The sequence below is a fragment of the Ochotona curzoniae genome, unplaced genomic scaffold (genome assembly GCF_017591425.1).
Source record: "Ochotona curzoniae isolate NIBS_2020 unplaced genomic scaffold, NIBS_Ocur_1.0 scaffold_4701, whole genome shotgun sequence".
Taxonomy (NCBI): domain Eukaryota; kingdom Metazoa; phylum Chordata; class Mammalia; order Lagomorpha; family Ochotonidae; genus Ochotona; species Ochotona curzoniae.
Genome location: NW_024467122.1, coordinates 38,618,246 through 38,636,059, shown reverse-complemented (window position 1 = coordinate 38,636,059; position 17,814 = coordinate 38,618,246). Strand labels below are relative to the sequence as shown.

General features: G+C 39.7%; 1 protein-coding gene across 6 annotated transcripts in view; it reads right to left on the bottom strand.

The window, feature by feature from the left end:
- STXBP6 (syntaxin binding protein 6) overlaps positions 1–17,814 on the bottom strand; it is a 235,146-nt gene that overhangs the window by 54,616 nt on the left and 162,716 nt on the right. For 4 of the 6 annotated variants that reach the window (XM_040968847.1, XM_040968846.1, XM_040968845.1 and 1 more), the window contains exons 3-4: positions 2,508–2,638; positions 1,485–1,650 (exon numbers count right to left, since the gene is read on the bottom strand). In XM_040968847.1, coding sequence (XP_040824781.1) covers positions 1,485–1,650; positions 2,508–2,638 — 297 coding nt within the window. Of the gene's footprint in view, positions 1–1,484; positions 1,651–2,507; positions 3,148–17,814 lie in introns of those variants that run through there. The other 2 variants (XM_040968842.1, XM_040968841.1) reach the window with 1 other exon arrangement.

Sequence of the window (17,814 nt, the reverse complement as noted above, 5' to 3'; positions counted from 1 at the left end):
CTGTAAATCTGCCTTTCCGATAAAAATAAATAAATATTTTAAAACTATCAAATAAATTTATTTTTAAATTTCATGTGTGTGTATGTGAGTGAGTTCTCCCAAGTACACTCATACTGACATTGACAAGGAAAGGTTTCATCATAGGAACTAAAGATAGTGAAAAAGAACCTATCACAAGCCAGAAGAGTCAGCCTCACATAAAGGAAAACAGGCAAAGCGGGGGTTTCCTGGACAACTGCCCATTTCCTGAAAGCATGGTCCAAGGCCTGGTCTGTTTCAACCCTCTGCTAAGTCTGTGAGGGCAGCACTTACAGAATGGGATGCATTTGAATAGCCTGTATATGTAGATATAACATATCATATCTTCCTACACTTCCTAAATGGATCAATGTTTGATATGAGCTTTTTCTTCAAACATCTATGTCTAATGTTTTTCACTTGTAAATCATTGGCTATGAAAACTGAAAAAAATATGCACAGCTCATCACCTCGTCTATTTTTCTAAGACTAAATAAAGGAACCACAATAAAAGATTGTATCAACAGCCTAGAAAAATTTGTCAAGGTTCTTAGAATACACTCTAGTTTAAGAGTTATGCCAACCCTCCAATGGACGACCACAGAGAACTGGACAGTGATTTCTCCTACAATGTACAGCAGATTAATGGCAAAGTGACAATGGGTAACCATCTCTAGAACAGAATAATCAGTTCCATCCTATTTTCATATAAAAGATCCATACAACTCACGAGAAGGTGTAGTAGCGCTGATGTGATCTTAATTTTACATTTCATTATGGAATAGTTGGTACATATAAAAAAATTCATGTTCATGAGAAGACTGACAAACATTTACTATCACAGAATGAAAAGTTTTCACCTTTTTAGCCCAGTTTGAATTCCCTAGAAAGCAATGTTACCTAAAAGAAATATGGAGCCGGGGTGGGGGGGAGCCCTTTAAATAGCTCTCATTACATTGCCAAAGCTGGTAACTACCCCTTAATGCTGGCTTATAGTCCTTATTTTAACAGCTCTGTATGCTGTTCAAGGAATGATTGCCACACTTGGTATTTGAAAGAGGAATAGCTTCCCTTGGAATTTTTACATTCATATTTACAAAGCATCCTGAGAAATAATAGGCCAAAGCAATCTGAAAACAGTGGTCTGCAACATTACGGAGAAGGGAGTGAAAGAATCAAAGAGGATAACTTTTCTCATAAAGAGGCAGGCTTGTTTTTATAGCACAAGTAATCTTAGCTAAGGCTAATTCTTCTACGACCAGCTTTTGAAGGAGTGCAGAACATGCCATGCACTGCGTATAGATTTAGCATACATGAACTCCCCGGAAGAGTTCTCATAATGTCTAGCCCTGATTATCTTTTCTTTTTCTTTTTTTGACCTTAATTAGGCTGTTGAGAAAGTAACATTTTGTGAAAAGAGAAGTTAAGGAATTAGGGTCACTGAAGTCCTACAAGTGTCCACTCACCTCCCATAATTTTTGACTGACAGTTGATGAACTCTGGCTTCCTGTCTGTGAGGTACCTCTGGCAGGTGTGATGAAGGATCTGGAAGAACGTGCATTTTTCTGAGGCTGTGCTGGCGACCCACTGGTCAAAAGTGTTTTCAAACAACAAATCAAACTCTGCAGAATCCTGGAAAAGATAGTAAAATCAGCGATCTCAATCTACAAAAATAGCTGCTTCCAGTTTTAAAATGTTATGAGACTCATGAACATTAAAACAAAGACTATGTTCCCAATTACAAGTTTCGTATTTTCTTAGGACCCGAGGCTGAAGACAGTCTTCATTTCTCTGTATTAATCAAATCCCAAGTAATGATTTTGCAGATGTCACTAGCGAGCTTATCACAGTGGTTGAGATAATCTTACTATACACTGATTTATATTAAAATTCAGACCATATATTATATTTCTCCACTTGCTTAGAGAAAGGATTCCTTCATTAATGTTCTATACTAATTTTTTCTCCCTGACATAGATAGGGAGACACTTATCCTTATTATTTTAGCATATCCTACATTTCATTATGCTTCATTACAGATGTTTTGAGTATTGTGTGTAGATGAGCAAAGGAACTGTCATTTGAATAGGTAACAATACCATAACACAATTCTCTTATGGAGTCCAGCGGAATCCTAATATGTAGTTTTAAGGTGCATTCATTTTATTTGTGGTAAATAAATTATGTCACTGGTGATATCAGGAGATAAATGAAGCTTTGGTGAGTATGTTTTTCTTGCTGATAATTACAGATGTGATCATCTGAACTCCTCCCTTTGCTGGTAAACACGATAAGAAGTAGCATTTCATGAAAAGAATTTAGGATTTCCCTTGAGAAGGGAGTGGGCATCAGAAAGTTTTAGTCCCCTAGCTGACATAGAGAAGCTGTCCTGATAAGAATGACTGAAACAATCACCGCCCCTACCAAGGTCAATCAGAGCAGAGAGGTGTAAAGAGAAGCCTTTGTTCAGGATTGCACAATCCACTCACCCGGTTAGGATCGATTCCATTAACCTGGCGAAGCTGCTCGAGCATCCACTGTGACCTCCGAACAAACGAGGTGGAGCCCTCAAACTGTTTGACTTTCGTGATGGACGCCTGTGTGGGCTTCTTGTTCGTCACTGCCAAGAGAAGAATGCTCAGGTTAATGGGTCTGTAGCCTGGGTTTGGAGTCCCATTCAGTGTTGCTTTTGTATGATACCTGCTATGCAGATGCATTATGACAGAGAAGGAGGAAGAATATACAGTGAATAGGTGCGCCTCTGATGAAAGCACAAGGCAAAAGAAACGCAAGACACAATCTCCACTCTCATGTAGTTTGCAATGTAGTAATAAGTATAAAAATTGCTTCATTCAAGTCTTCATCCATTTAAAATGAAAATAACTGAAAAGCAGCCAGCTCATTTAGTGAAGGCTACATATGCACAATCACAGCTTGCAGGATAAGAAGCACAGAGGGCTGACAGCGTCAGATATGTACTTACTGGGAAAGAATGATTTTAAATTCACTGGATCCTCTGGGGAACTGCAATGCTTCCTTCTAGTTTTAGAGTTCAATGAACAGGCACACTTCAGGTGTAATGAATATTATCTCCCCAGGAGGAGGAGAAAGAGAAGGAGAAGAAAACTAATTGGCTTCTTAATATCCAGTATTATTTTAGCCTAGTGGCTAAAGTCCTCACCTTGCACATGCTGGGATCCCATATGGGCACTGGCTCTAATCCTGGCAGCCCCGCTTCCCATCCAGCTTCCTGCTTGTGGCCTGGAAAGCAGCCTTGGGACCCTTCACCAGAAAAAACCACAGGCTCCTGGCTTTGGATCGGCTCAGCTCTGGCCGTTGCGGCTGTTTGGACAGTGAATCATCGGATGGAAGATCTTCCTCTCTGTCTCTCCTCTCCTGCTCTCTGTATATCTAACTTTCCAATAAAAAAATAAATATAAAAAAATTTATTTGTGGGCCCGGCCAGTAGCCTAGTGGCTAAAGTAATCGCCTTGCATACACTGGGATCCCATATGGGCGCTGGTTCTAATCCTGGTGGCCCCGCTTTCCATCCGGCTTTCTGTGTGTGGCCTGGGAAAGCAGTAGAGGATGGGCCAAAGGTTTGGGACCCTGCACCAGCATGGGAGACCAGAAAGTCAGACTGTCTCAGCTCTGGGCATTGTGGCTATTTGGGGAGTGATTCAGCAGATGGAAGATTTTCCTCTGTCTCTCTTTCTCTTCCTCCATGTATATCTGACTTTTAAATAAATAAATAAATAAATCTTTAAACAATCAATTTGTATTTGATCATAACTTAGAAAAAAGAAGAAAGGACTATTTGACTTTATAATATTAGGCAGCTTTGGATCCATTTGCGTCTGCTCATGACCCTAACATGCAGGCACACAGCATCACACATCAATTCCTGCGGTCACCCCAGCTGCAAGACAAGCCTTTCTTATTCCTCTAGCCGCTTCCATACTGAAGATGACCACATCACCTCTTGGCCACAGGTCAGACTCCTGGCACCAGGAGCAAATCACCCTGAATGTCTCTACATTTATCTTCTGTGTGATGTAGAGTGTGGGAGTGGGTGGCTAAGGATCTTTAGGGGCTTCTCTTAAAGCTCCTTCTGATCCCTGAGAATGGGCATTAATAAGATTATGTGGGCACAATTCTATAGAGGAAGCAGGGAAAGAAGAAAGCTCTATTGGTTATAATAAATTTGATTCTAATCACTGACTTGTGAAAAAATTAGCAACCATGGCATCTTCTTTGTTTAAAAAATCCCAAGGGCTCCATATTTCCCAATATCTATGCTCAACTGATCGCAAGAGTTCTTGGGGGACAGAAAGCACTAGCTCCAATTACAGTTGGCCACAGAAGATGCTGTGGTTCATGTATTCCACACTCTATTTCAGATTTCTCATCTCAGGTCATTCCCATGGGAGAGTCCACTGAGAGCCCTGCAGTGTGGAGATACCAGACTCTATTTTCATAGCTTCAGTACAATCCTGCTTTGCTCACAGCCAGAATACATATTTTTAAACCTCAGCTAACATTTTGGTTTACTGGCCATTATTTCAGTTGTGTTTGGCTAAAGTCTTCTGAATGTTTCTCACCAATTACATTTACTTTCATGGCTAAAAAGCCATCATCCGTTTAACACCCACGATCACAGGAAATGTTACAGTCTTTTATTCCCAAGTGGATTTTCTTTCCCTGACTACATCCAGGCCAGTGGTATGAGTCTGTCCACTTTGTTTCTTTTAGGTTTGGGGTCTCCAATGACACAATGGGAGACCTAAGAGGTTTCTCTGACAATTGTGCTCTCCTTTAATATCCATAGAAACAAAACACCTGGTAGAAACGCAGGTCCTCAAATGTGCTTAAAAGATTAAAGAATACTTTTCAATAACAGGAAAACCTGGGTTCCTGTATTACACACACACACCCCTAAACACACAAAGAGGATTTCCTCCTTTGTTTATGTAAATCAGTAGACAGTCAAGCAGCCTGGGAATAAGGCTTTTCTTCAATCGCTAACATTGTTAGGATCTTTGGTTTTCATGGGTGTTACAGCGTTATAGAATCAAATTCAATCTGTGCTACTGTTGTATTGAGGATTCACATTTCAGAAAGGTGAACTCCACTGGAGTCCATCATTGAGTGAGGTGGGTAGGAACCCTGCCCACTCACAATGTCCAATGTACTCCACAGAATTCACCAATGATGTCACACTGCAGGGAAGTCATTTTTGATGGAGGCAGAGGCAACTCCATCCACTCCTGTCTTTTTTCTCCTCTATTAGTTTTATTATTTGCCCTGTTCTTAAAGTCTGGCTAGTTATTCTGGGCACTGAGCCCAGCCGCTTCTTTAATTTCTGTTTGTTGTTATTATCTCCAACATCCCAACTTCTATTTTGAAACAGGTGCCTTAAAATGATATTATTATATACACACTATATAGAGTTAAATAAAAACTTTTCCCTCTTGAAATCAAAACACTTGCATAAATACACAATTTCCAGAGTTTCTGAGTATCACATATGAAGAAGTCACATTTTAACTCCTTCCTTGTTTCAGTCTGGCTGATAAATAAGTCATTCCAATTCCAAATATCCAATAAAAAGCATAATTAATCTTTTCCTCAATCAGAAAAACTGATAACACACTCTGGAAATGCAAATTATCAGAACTGATAGAATAAAAAAAGACCACTTATAGTAGCTCAATTCATAATAGCTAAGAAGTAGAAACAACCCAGATACCCGTCAGTAGATGACTGGATAAAGAAACTGTGGTATATATACACCTGTAGAATATTACCCAATCAAAAAAAAAGAATGAAGTCTTGTCTTTTACAGATACACAGATGCAACTGGAAACCATTATGCTTGATGAAATAAGCCAATCCCCAAATGACAAATATGACCTGTTTTCCCTAATCTATGATAACTAATACCAGAGTACATAAATGTAACCTACACATGCTAGAGTAACATATGGGTAGTTAACTAGTATGTATAGACTTCATTTATACACTGAGGAATAACAGGTGTTTCATTGTGTTTTTGTTTTGATTTTTTGGTTGTTATTATCTTCCATTTGCCAGTGTTGATATCTTCACCTAGTGGAGAGTTAAACCTGTGATTGTCAATTGAAATGAAAATATGCTATGGTAAAAACTAGGAGGAAAAAAAAAAAGATGGGGGAAGGAGGAGGTGGGTGGGAAATGCGAGCAGAAGTGGAAGTAGGTTGGAAAGTATAAGTAAATTCCTCAATGTGAAATCTGTCCACTTTATATAAATAAATTAAAAAATATATAGTGCTGTATGTCCATACTCCCAAACTAATTCCTTTCAATAACTATTTATTTTTGAATTATTATTTATTATTTTTCAGAACTAGATTATAGTAAAAGACTAAGTGTTCCACTAAACACAGTTAAAACGGAGGCATTTGTGTTATCTTTCAACATCAATGAGTGGGAGGAACTGGAACGAGACAGGGCTGATGCGACCCTCCCAGGAGATACTGCAGACCACCATGGATCAGCCATTCTCCCTGGTTCTCTATTCAGCTTGCTCCTCAGTATCATCCAAGACTGTTTACCATAATTCAAGGAGGCTCCACTAAGTTCACGAAAGATGCACATCATGAAAAACCACTGCACGGATTTCAGAAGTTTTTCTGTACCAAAACCAAATTTAGGGCCTGCTGTGGTAGCCTAGCAGCTAAAGTCCTTGCTTTGCATGCACCAGGATCCTATATGGGCGCTGGTTCTAATCTCGGTGGCCCCGCTTCCCATCCAGCTCTCTGTGGCTTGGGAAAGCAGTCAAGGACAGCTCAAGGCCTTGGGATCCTGTACCTGCATGGGAGACCAGGAAGCAGCTCTGGGTTCTTGGCTTGGAATTAGCTCAGCTCTGGCTGTTGCAGCCACTTAGGGAGCGAATCAATGGATGGAAGATCTTCCTCTCTGTCTCTCTTTATCTGTGTATATCTGCCTTTCCAATAAAAAATAAATCTTAAAAAAAAACCAAACAAATTTACCTTTTGATTTCATTTGTCTTTGAATTTTCTGAAGTACCCTGGTATACTTGAACTGTGTGAATCAAATCCTCTGGAAGGTGTGGCCTTGGAACCTATACTTTAAGTTTTCCTGGGAAATTCTGAGGCACACTGACTTATTGAGATATTTTGAATTTGCATATTCCTTCATTCAACACATACAGGACATTTTGTACATGGAAGACACCGAACACACTTTGTTGCAATTCAAAGACTGGGTAAGATGCTGAACCATGAATTCGGGTGAGAGGAAGAAGGTAACAAAGATACAGAAGTGCGTTAGAGGATATCAGAAGATAAATGACAGTTTTCCTAAGTGTTGGGGTGGGGGTGTTTTAAGGATCAAAGTAGAGTTGGGGAAAGCCAGGCAGGCTTCAGGAAGCAAACAGACCATTAGCCCTAGGTTGGACGTCATGCTGGCCTCTTGACCCGCCTACACAAACTTAAATTCATTGGATTAAACTATCTTTGAGAAAACTTAATTCTGTTCCAAAGCACTTGAAATGTAGCAAAAAGTCCTTTATCAGGACGCACGATGCCCAGGAATATCTGACTCTGGAGTTCTCCATCTCGTCCCATTTTCCTTTTCCTGCACTGAGTCAACACAATCCTTGGCTCCTGGGAAACGTCAACCTCCTTTGACCTTCGAGCTCTCTGTACATGCTGTCCCCTCTATGGAAATACTCTTTCCCTTCTTTTTGCCTGATTGTCTCTTGTTCACTACCCAGTTTTCAGCTGTCAGCTTAACAGACAAACCACTTCTATGATCAATTTATTCAACTAGGCCCCTCTCACCATGTTATTTTATTTTTTTCACTGAATTCTGTTCGTTTTAGAAACAGGTTTATTTCAAGCCTGGATAAGATACTCAACATTTGCTTCTCTGAGACATTTGTGGAGAACAGCAGCCAGACCACTATCATGCCCACTTTGTCCTAAAATAGACGACGTGGACCTTCCCACATGGATCTTCTAAGATACCAACTATCACTTTGTAATACATAATCTTCTAAACTGACACTGCAAATTTCTCTTTTTAAAACATTGACAATCTTAGGAATGTTTTACATAGCTTCTGTTCTTCTCTTGCACTTGACAATATCTCTGTGACATACAGATACAGCTTCCCATTGTTTTCACCGAGATGGAAATTGAGGCACAGAAAGAGCTGACTTGCCAAAGCCAATCTATAAATAAATGGGGAAGTGTAACTCAGGCAATAATCTTAGTCTGGTGTGTTTCTACAATAGCTATTTATTACAAATAGCACATTTTCTTCTGTATGGGATGCTCATTAAGTAAGGACTAACTACATCATTTTTTTCTAGTAATGCTACTAAATGATTTTCATGCTATCCTGACTTGTTATTTCCGTAATAGTTCCTTTTAACAAGCTTTCCTTTTTACTTATTTACATAATGAAAACCCAAATATATTAAAGTCACAGATATTCAGCTTTAGCTTCTTTAAATGGAAAACAATGTGAGCAAATAAGTGAATCTAAAACTAGATTCATCTAAAATTAGCTTCAACCTAGAGAGTGATTGGCATTGGAAGTTGACTCCTGGGTAAGATGGTGATTAGAAAGAGGAAACAGGTATCTATCACTGCAGCTCAACAGGTTACTCCTCTACCTTGAAGTGTTGCCTTCCCTATGACTTCCAGTTCATGTCCTAGCTGCTCCACTTTGATTCAGCTCTCTGCTACTGGAAAGTATCAGAGCATGTCCCAAGGCCTTGGGACCCTGCACCCATGTGGGAAACCTAGAAGTTCCTGGATCTTGGCTTTGGATTGACTCCGCTTTGGCTGTTGGAGCCATTAGGGGAGTAAACCAGTGGGTGAAAGGTGTTTCTCTGTCTCTCCTCCTCTCTGTATATCATCCTTTCCAATAAAAACAAATCTTTTATAAAGTGAAAATAGATATTAAAAACTATCAACATAGGTGTTCTCCAAGACAAGTTAAAAAAAAAAAACCTTAGCAGGGGGTTTATGAGCATTTGGCACAGCATTTACGACACTGCTCAGGACACCTGCATTATGTTATGGAATTCTTGGTTTAGGATTCAGCTCTGCTTCCAATTCCAGCTTCCTGTTAGTGCCTACCCTGGGAGCCACCAATTGAAGGCTCAAGTACTTGGATCCTTGACACCAGTGTGGAAGACAGGGGTTGAGTTCCAGCATTTAAGCTTCAGCTTCTCCCTGCGCTAGCTATGGCAGGCAATCAGGGGTATAACCAGCACATGGTAGACTTATCTTTCCATCTGTGTCTCCATTTCTCTACTTCTGAATAAAAATAAAGAAAAAGTTACTTTGAAAGAAAACCACTCAACTTGAAATAGTCATTCTAGGACAGTCATATGTACTTATTGGACTCACATGGTATGTTTGGGTACTATATTAGCCTACTGCTTCATTCTCACTCTCAGTGCCTGCTGTTTCCACTAGTGTCAGAGATAGGCAGAGGCATGGAGGCAACCAAATCCAAATTGTTCGGTTGTTTTCCCCAGGGAAATAAAGGTGCTAGTTTTCATGGCTTCCTGTGTTATCCTTTCAGCATTCAAAAGCGTAACAGATGATTGATGCCAACATCTCACTGTAACTGAGAAGCAATGATACTCTCGGTGAAGTGCTATTGCCTGAATTATCACTACCACTGATATTCAAGTAGTGCAACACCTCTGTCTCATGTGTTAAGATGTCCTTCAGAAAGGTGGGTCCAGCAGGAAGAATGTTCAAGCATAAATAAGACACCTACCTATACCAAAAAGTAGAGACCCCTAGCCTTCCTTGTGCTTTATCAGGAAACTGTGAGGTGTCACCTAATCATTCCAAATCTGTTCTTGCAGCAAGACAGCCAGGTAGTTTGTAGAAGAGCAAATGAAGACTCATGAGGAAGAAACAGCATTGTGATGCACCAGGTTCAGGTGCTAGCATCCAGTATTGGAGCATGCATTGGGATCCCACTGCTCTAGTTCTGATCCAGCTACCTGCTAGTGTGCCTGGAGAGCCAAGTAGAAGCAGGTGCCTGGCACCTGCAACCCATGTGGGAGACCCAGATGGAATTCCAGGCTCCTAACTTTGGTCTGCCCAGTTCCAGGCATTGTGGCTATCTTGGGAGAAAACCATTAAGTGGAATCTCTGTGTCTCTGTTTCTCTCCCTCTCTGTAAACTTTTTCAAACAAATAAATCTTTTAAAAAAAATAAAGGTTGACAGGGAAAAAAGGTAACAAGCTCAAGATGTGCAAGTGGTTCAGAAACTAGGGCACCTTGGTAAGACGCAAGGAATGAGAGATCACTTTTTTTTCTTCTTCTTTAATAAACACCTCTGTGTTATTTTTTAAAAAGATTTTTTGTTGTTACTGTTATTTTGACTGGAAAGGCAAATATACATAGAGAAGGAGATACAAAGAGAAAGATCTTCCATCTGCTGGTTTCATCCCCAAGTGGATGCAACAGTTGGAGCTGAGCTGATCCAAAGCCAGGAACCAGGAGCCAGGAATTTTTTCTGGTCTCCCACATGGGTACAAGATCCTAAGGCTTTTGGCCATCCTCTATTGCTTTCAAAGGCCACAAGCAGGCAGCTGGATGGGAAGTGGAGTAGCTAGGATACAAACTGGCCACCCATATGGGATCCCAGAGAGGATGTAAGGTGAAGATCTGGCCACTAGGCTATCATGCCGGGCCCCAAGACCAATTTTTTCAAAGTGCTACACTATTTCCTTTACAATCTCATTTTTCATAGCATCTTCTCTGAACTACTCACAAAAGACCAAAAAAAAAAATTGTCCATGACACAAATTACCTATCATCACCTTAAAATACTATTTTAAAGAAAACACAGTCAGTCTATGAACAAAATCGATTACTTACCACCTCTATATCCTCCACCACCACACATGTCCAAGTATTTCTGTAGACTGCTCCATATTTACATTAACAATTTCCCCACACATTTATTGAAATCATGTTATTTTATGTGCCAATTTCTCTTTAAAAAGCCAAATGCTAAAGAAGAAAAACATGACTTCCCCATTAGAGTCTGGTGTTGAGGACAGACAGCTGAAATGCAGAGTCCACTGTACCTATGTCCCTAAGATGATGTAAGTCACCATGCAAAGTCACAGGTGAGTGAAACTCAGCATGCTGGGAATGCACGAGCTTTCAGCTCAGCTGCAGCATCAGGGCCAGATACGTCAAACGACTGTTGATGAGTCATAAGCAGTTTGTTGAGAAAAAAGAAACAAATGTGACCTTTCACATAAAATCTTATCAGGGTCACTCTTTGGCTGAATCAAATGTGACTGAGGAATGAGGGGACAAAGGAAAGTTTCAACTGTGGGTTCAGGAAGCCAGGGCCAGACCAAGAAGGTATCAGATGAGACGCTGCATCAGCTCAGGCAGCCAATGACCAGAGTTTGGACAACTGTGGTGGTTCATCAGAGGTTAAATCCAACACTGACCATCATAACATACAATGAACGGAACAGAAGGGGTTAACTAGGTCAAAGTCCTTTTCTGTTCTTACTTCCTCAATTCTGGTAACAGATGTAAACATCATTTTTGATCTATTCTTAGGAAAGATTTACAAACAGAGTTATCAAAAAACAAAGGCATCAAAGAAGCAGCTACCTGACTCTACAATGAATTAAATTTCTCCACAAAAGCTTAAAGGCTAGGGGAGAAAAACTAGAGAAAGAGACTCCTTTAGTGTTGGGTTTCCTCCAAAGTGATCCATCACACTAAGAAGTGCAGGCCACGCTGCAACTGTCTTCAGGAAAAAGCCATCCTTGGTATAAATTCATACACATTTTGCAGAATTGCTCAAGAGCGGCTGTAGGGCTCAAACTCCCTTTACGTGGGCAGCAATGGAAGCTCTTCTGCAGCCCTTACTTCCGTTCCTCTCTTCAGCTATGGACTAGGCTCTCGCTGCTGGGAAGGCAGCAGGGAGGAAAAGAGCTGGTCCTGTGCCCCACTGCTGGGCACAGCTTTCAAAGCACACACTCAGTCTAAAAAATCATGTAAGGAGAGTATCTGGAATGCACTGAGGATGAAGAGATTACTCAAAAAAACCCCAAACCAATCAAAGAAGAAAAAAAGACTATAAACTTGGAGGAACCAGAGAAATCGAGCTTTAAAATTCCAGCATGAGACCGTTTTTTTTTTAATGCAGCTAGAAATGACAAGCAACTACATATTTTAAGTAGAAAACCTCCTTTGCTTTCCTTATAACATCATTAACATAAGAAAAGAACATTTCTGGCTTAGAAATGATATTGAGGCTCAATGGAATGGAAGAACATATTCTGTATTTGTGGAACTTAAAAGTCTTAAAAGCACAGGGTATGTTTTCAGAAAAGCAATTTTACTTTTACCCAGTTATGGTAATTTTGCAATAGTAGGACATAATTAAGTGACATATATTTAAGAAAATTAAATAAAGAACCTAGAACTAACTTGTCTTCTTGAATTAAGTACAGTACCTACTGGAAATTTTGAGGAAGTACATTTACAAAAGGAACACTGGCAAGTTCAAATGCAAGCTTATATGGTTAATACTTCTACAGGATTTAAAATCATGTTCCTTTAGTATACGGCCCTTCCTCATTTATTTAATAGATGCATTTATGGTTGCTTGTGTACAGCAAAGGATTAAAACCTGAATAAATGCATTTATGAATGCAAATGTGTGCTATTTTAGAAATGTACACCATGGAATTTATCATATTTTTATTTTTGTAGGGAAAGGAAGAAGGTGGGGAAATGGTGTGGTATTTAAGGAGGAGGTGAACAGCAGGACAATGTTCCTATCACACTGCCCACAGCTTCACCCTGAAGAGCCACAGCTTGCATCTCTTTCATAATGTTGCGTGAAGAAGTCAGGTTCTCCAAAGATATTAATTAAACCTTACACGCTACAAATGAATACTCTAAGATGGTGTTAACACAAAGATGAATACTATAAAATAAACTCTTGATGGCAATAAGTATTTCCTAAATAGACTCTTAACATGATGAAATTGAGCTACAGTAGGTGACTTGCACTGAAATAGGTGATTTGCATTTCATGGCCCAGTAAGAAATATTAAGGGTCTTACTCTACAGTGGCCATATATACTACATGAGACCATCCAGGTCTGCTGAGGTCTTAGCCACAATTTCAGGTGGGTGGCACAAACATTGCCCATCCATTTCCTAACTGGTTAAGAGACCACCAATGGGGAACACCTTGGCTGTAGGTTCCTGCCCAACAAGGAGGGGTCAGGAGAGGCTTAAAAGCCCAAGATCCTTCCTCAAACCTTTGGTGTCTCTTTCTCCTCCTTTCAAAAGGCACCCAACCTCCTGGCTTTCTCTGAGGAGGTGCTTTCCCCTTCCCTCTCCCTTCCCTGCTCACCTTGACCCTTCGCAAATAAACTCTGCTGTTTGCAACAGATTCCTGGCTTATTATTTCTATAATAAGCTGAGGAATCCATTGGACTTTTCTGGTAATGCTACATATTAAATTAAATCCAGTAATAAATATGCTTTCACAATTATTCTGTGAAAATGACAGCAGTGACAATGTCAGTGGTAGAGCGAAACAAGACTATCTGTAGTTCAAGCAGATTAAATGGTAAAGTGTGACAAATGGGCAGAGTTCAACCAGGAAAGGTCACTTAAATACAGAAACGTGAAAGAAAAAGTACTACCTTATTTCCTCTATGTAGAAATAATAGGGAACTGTTATTAACACACTTGACAAGAATAGAAATAAAAATCCCAACTGTATCATAAGAAAAAATCATCACCCCTTTACCACAGTGTGAAAGATTTAAATTCATTCTATACATTGAAAATATAGTAAGGGCCCAGCATGGAAGCCTAGTGGTTAAGGTCCTTGCCTTGCACATACTGGAATCCCATATGGGCACCGGTTCTAATTTCAGTGTCCACTTCCCATCCAGCTCCCTGCTTGTGGCCTGAGAAAGCAGCGGAGGATGGCCCAAAGCCCTGCACCTGCATGGGAGACCCAGAAGTTCCTGGTTCCTGGCTTCGGATTGGCTCAGCTTCAGCTGTTGCGGCCACTTGGGGAGTAAATCAGTGGATGGAAGATCTTCCTCTCTGTTTCTCTTCCTCTCTGTATATCTGACTTTATAATAAAAATAAATCTTAAAAAGAAAGAAAACATAGTAAGATCGCTGTGCTCCAGTACATATCCATGTCTTCGTGAAATACTAGCAGTCTTAACAGTTCTATTAAACAAATTTAGTAAAATAAATCATATTTGTGTTTTTGTACTTAGTATTTTACACTTAAGTATCTCCCTTGCTCAGTAATTCAACGGGACAAAACTCAATTAATGAAGAAAAATACAGTAATTGACACAATTTTATTTCTAAGTAGTTTTACAATCTTAAAAAGTTTAGACTTTGTAATTTTTACAGAAGACATTATATGAATAAATAACCTAAAGGTACACCACTCTAAAAGGCTTCAGCAGCACTGGGAGCAGAGCAGTTGGGATTATCTTCATGGTAGCTATCTTGATGAGAAGCTCAGAGGTTTCTGCACTGGTTTGTAGGATTCTAGCATCTAGTAAGTGACTCACGTTGTTTCCCTCTAGCAAGGGTTATGTTGGAAGGATGTCATGCTTGACTTCCAAATTTGGCTGAGATTTACTAATGAGATTTATAACTGTGGGGTTGTTCTGATTTTTTGGCTTATTCGCTGGGTACTTCCATATCCTGGAAGTTTCTTGGAATTTCTGGACCCTGCATGGTTTCTGGAACTTCTGGGGTCACAGAGAACTTCTTCATCTCTGGCATTCCTGCCATTCCAGTCGTATCACATACCCACCCCCCTCTTCAATTCCAGGCATTCTTCCAGAAGTACCAGACATTTCACACACCCATCTATTTCCCCATCCTCTCCAAGGCACCTGGAAAAGAGCCACACTGAGCTCCTGATTGTCCTTTGTGGTTTTCCTTTTTCCAGACTCTCTCATGTACCTGTTGAGCCTCCTTTATCCTTTTTCTTCCTTTGATTTCTCTTTACATGTTCACTTGCACTTTCTCTCATGTTCTGCAACATTCTGTGCCTTTGGTTGAGCTTCTTTCAGCATTGCACTAGTATCTCCATGTAATCCATATTTTAGGCAAGGGTCAGATCATGAGCTGCTTCTTCCCAGTGATCCAGAAGTTTGTGCATTCGTAACCACTTGTAAAGCTGAGCTGTAAGTGGGCTTATTTCAAAGGTTCTGGCTCTGGTAATCTGATGAAGACTCTGGCTCTTTGGGCACAGGGAAGGGACACCCGTGGACCAGGCAAAGGGACATCCGCAGTTCACTACAGTTAAGGCTTTAGTGGCTGTTCCTTTTTCCTACATTTACCTGACTCATCATCAACTTGGCTATCTCTACATTTTCATCTCCTGTTTCTTGAGGGACATCAGTGCCTGGTTTAATTACACCTTCAGTGTCAATTTTCAGGTCAGTTTTCTCACTTGATGGTTCATTTGATTTCCTCTGCCTTCCTAACTTCTGTCTTCTTTTAACTGACAACTTTCTCCTGATTTAGCTTTATGCCTCCCTCCTACTCCCTCAGGAAGTGTATCTCCTAGGTCTGTAGAATGTTTGCATCCTCTCTAGACATTTTCATGAAGATCCAAAGCATAGCATCTTTACAAAGGTACAAGTTCAGGAGGGAGTGGAAGGCAGAGGGCACAATCCAGGAGATTATAAATTGATACAGACAAAATTTTCTAATGGACCAAGTACCAAAAATGAAATGCCACTAGGTTTTCAGCAAGTACAAGCTGTCAAATATAATTACAACTATCTGTCAAGCAGAGATGGAGTTATCTGCTCTCAGCTTTCCTTCCACTTCATACTTTAATTATGCATTTTAAATGGGGTCTACATTACTGAGCTTTTAAAAGAAAGGGAATGAAGCCACTAGGAATCTATCACCTTTGCTCTTCACTGTGTTAAACTAGGAAATAAAATTCAGTCGCAAATTCTAGTATGAACTAAGGGCAACTGCTTTAGTGAATGTAGCTACAATTAAAATTAGCTGAATTTATTTTGGTAAATGCTAGAGAATACTTACAAAAGCTAAATGTGCGCACATATTATGATCTAGAACTTGTAACCTTGTTACTATTTCCAATGTAGATGAGTGCTTGCTCTGCCCTCCTGCCCGAGCAATCAAAGGTTAACAACAAAAACATTTCAAAATGTAAGTGAAAATGGATGACACAGCTACAAATAAAGGTCTAAAGTTTTACATATTTTAGAAGCAGGTAGCTATGACCCTGGGCTAGGAACAGAATTTTTACATACGGCACTGAAAGCATAATTCATGAAAGAATAAAATTAAGTAGAATGTCACCAAAAGTAAAGCTTTTAGAGTAAAAACACAAGCCATGAATGAGGAGGATATTTGCAAATCTATTGTCTAATAAACAACTGGTACCAAGGAAATTTGTCTAAAACTCTCAATATTTAACAGAAAAAACAATCCAAATAAAAAAGTAAGCCAAATTGCTAAACAAAAGCAATAAAGCAGATGTGGCTGGAAAAAAAGCAAGAAAAACATTCAATATTATTTGTCATCAGAAAAATCCAAGTTAAAACCACTCTAAGATAATTTAAAAACAAAATTAGAAAGAATTATCATAACAAGTATTTGCTTGTATGCAAACATTAAGAAAAGCTTTACTTGCAATAGTCTAAAGCTAGAAACAACCCAGACCTTCATCACACGAATGAATAAATTGTGGCATATCTACATAGAGACTACATCTAAGCAAATGAAAACGAATAAAATATTGATATACACAATGATATAGGTGACTCAAAATAATGTTGAGGGAAAGAAGGCAGACCCAGAAGGAGTCTAAAGTGTAGGCTTCCCCTTGTATAGACTTATCAGCTATGACAATGCATAGGAAAGAAAGCTACGCCCATGGTGGTTACAATGCAGGCTTGTTGAGGGCCAAAAAGGGGTTGTGATGCATCCTACTACCAAAGGAAAGACGGAAACCTTTGAGCTAACAGGTGGTCCTCTGTTCATTTTATTGTGGTGCTAACTCAGTAAGTGTTTACACAATGAAAGTTTAGATTACTGTTGATTAAGGCAGACGGGGGCTTTCTGGAGTACTAGAAGGGCTGTATACATATGAGGCATACTTACATGGGTTTGAACATAGGAAACTCACTGGAAAGTACACTGAAGAGTTGTGTATCTCACAGAGAGATAAGTTACATAGTAACAAAAAGTAGTTTGATAATAACAGCAACAACAGGGGTTGAGAATTTCCTGGCTGTTATGCTATGAATTTCACTGTCAGGGAATCTGTAATTCCTAAGCTGGACATGTGTATCTCAGCACATCACCTTCCTCCGTCCCAGGGCATTGTGTCAGGCACAGAATCACATATCTCCCAGGGCGTGAAGAAATAGCATACAGTCTTCAAAGTGAGTTTATTTACTGCAATTCTTGACACTTGATTTTGCAAAAATCTACCCACAGAATTGACACCACATCTTATTTCTTATTTGTTAAATTATCTGCTTGGGTTCATGGTCTGATTCCTGCATGTTCTCTTTGGGAATCTTTCTTCATCAATTACTCCTCATTTTATATGAAGTTTCTCTTTCTCTCTTTAGATTGTCTCTATTTTCTGTTGCCAATAACATGATACTGTGTTTGGTCAACCTTATAATAGAGAAATGATCTATTTTGGCCCACTGCTCTGGTCCAAAATTCAG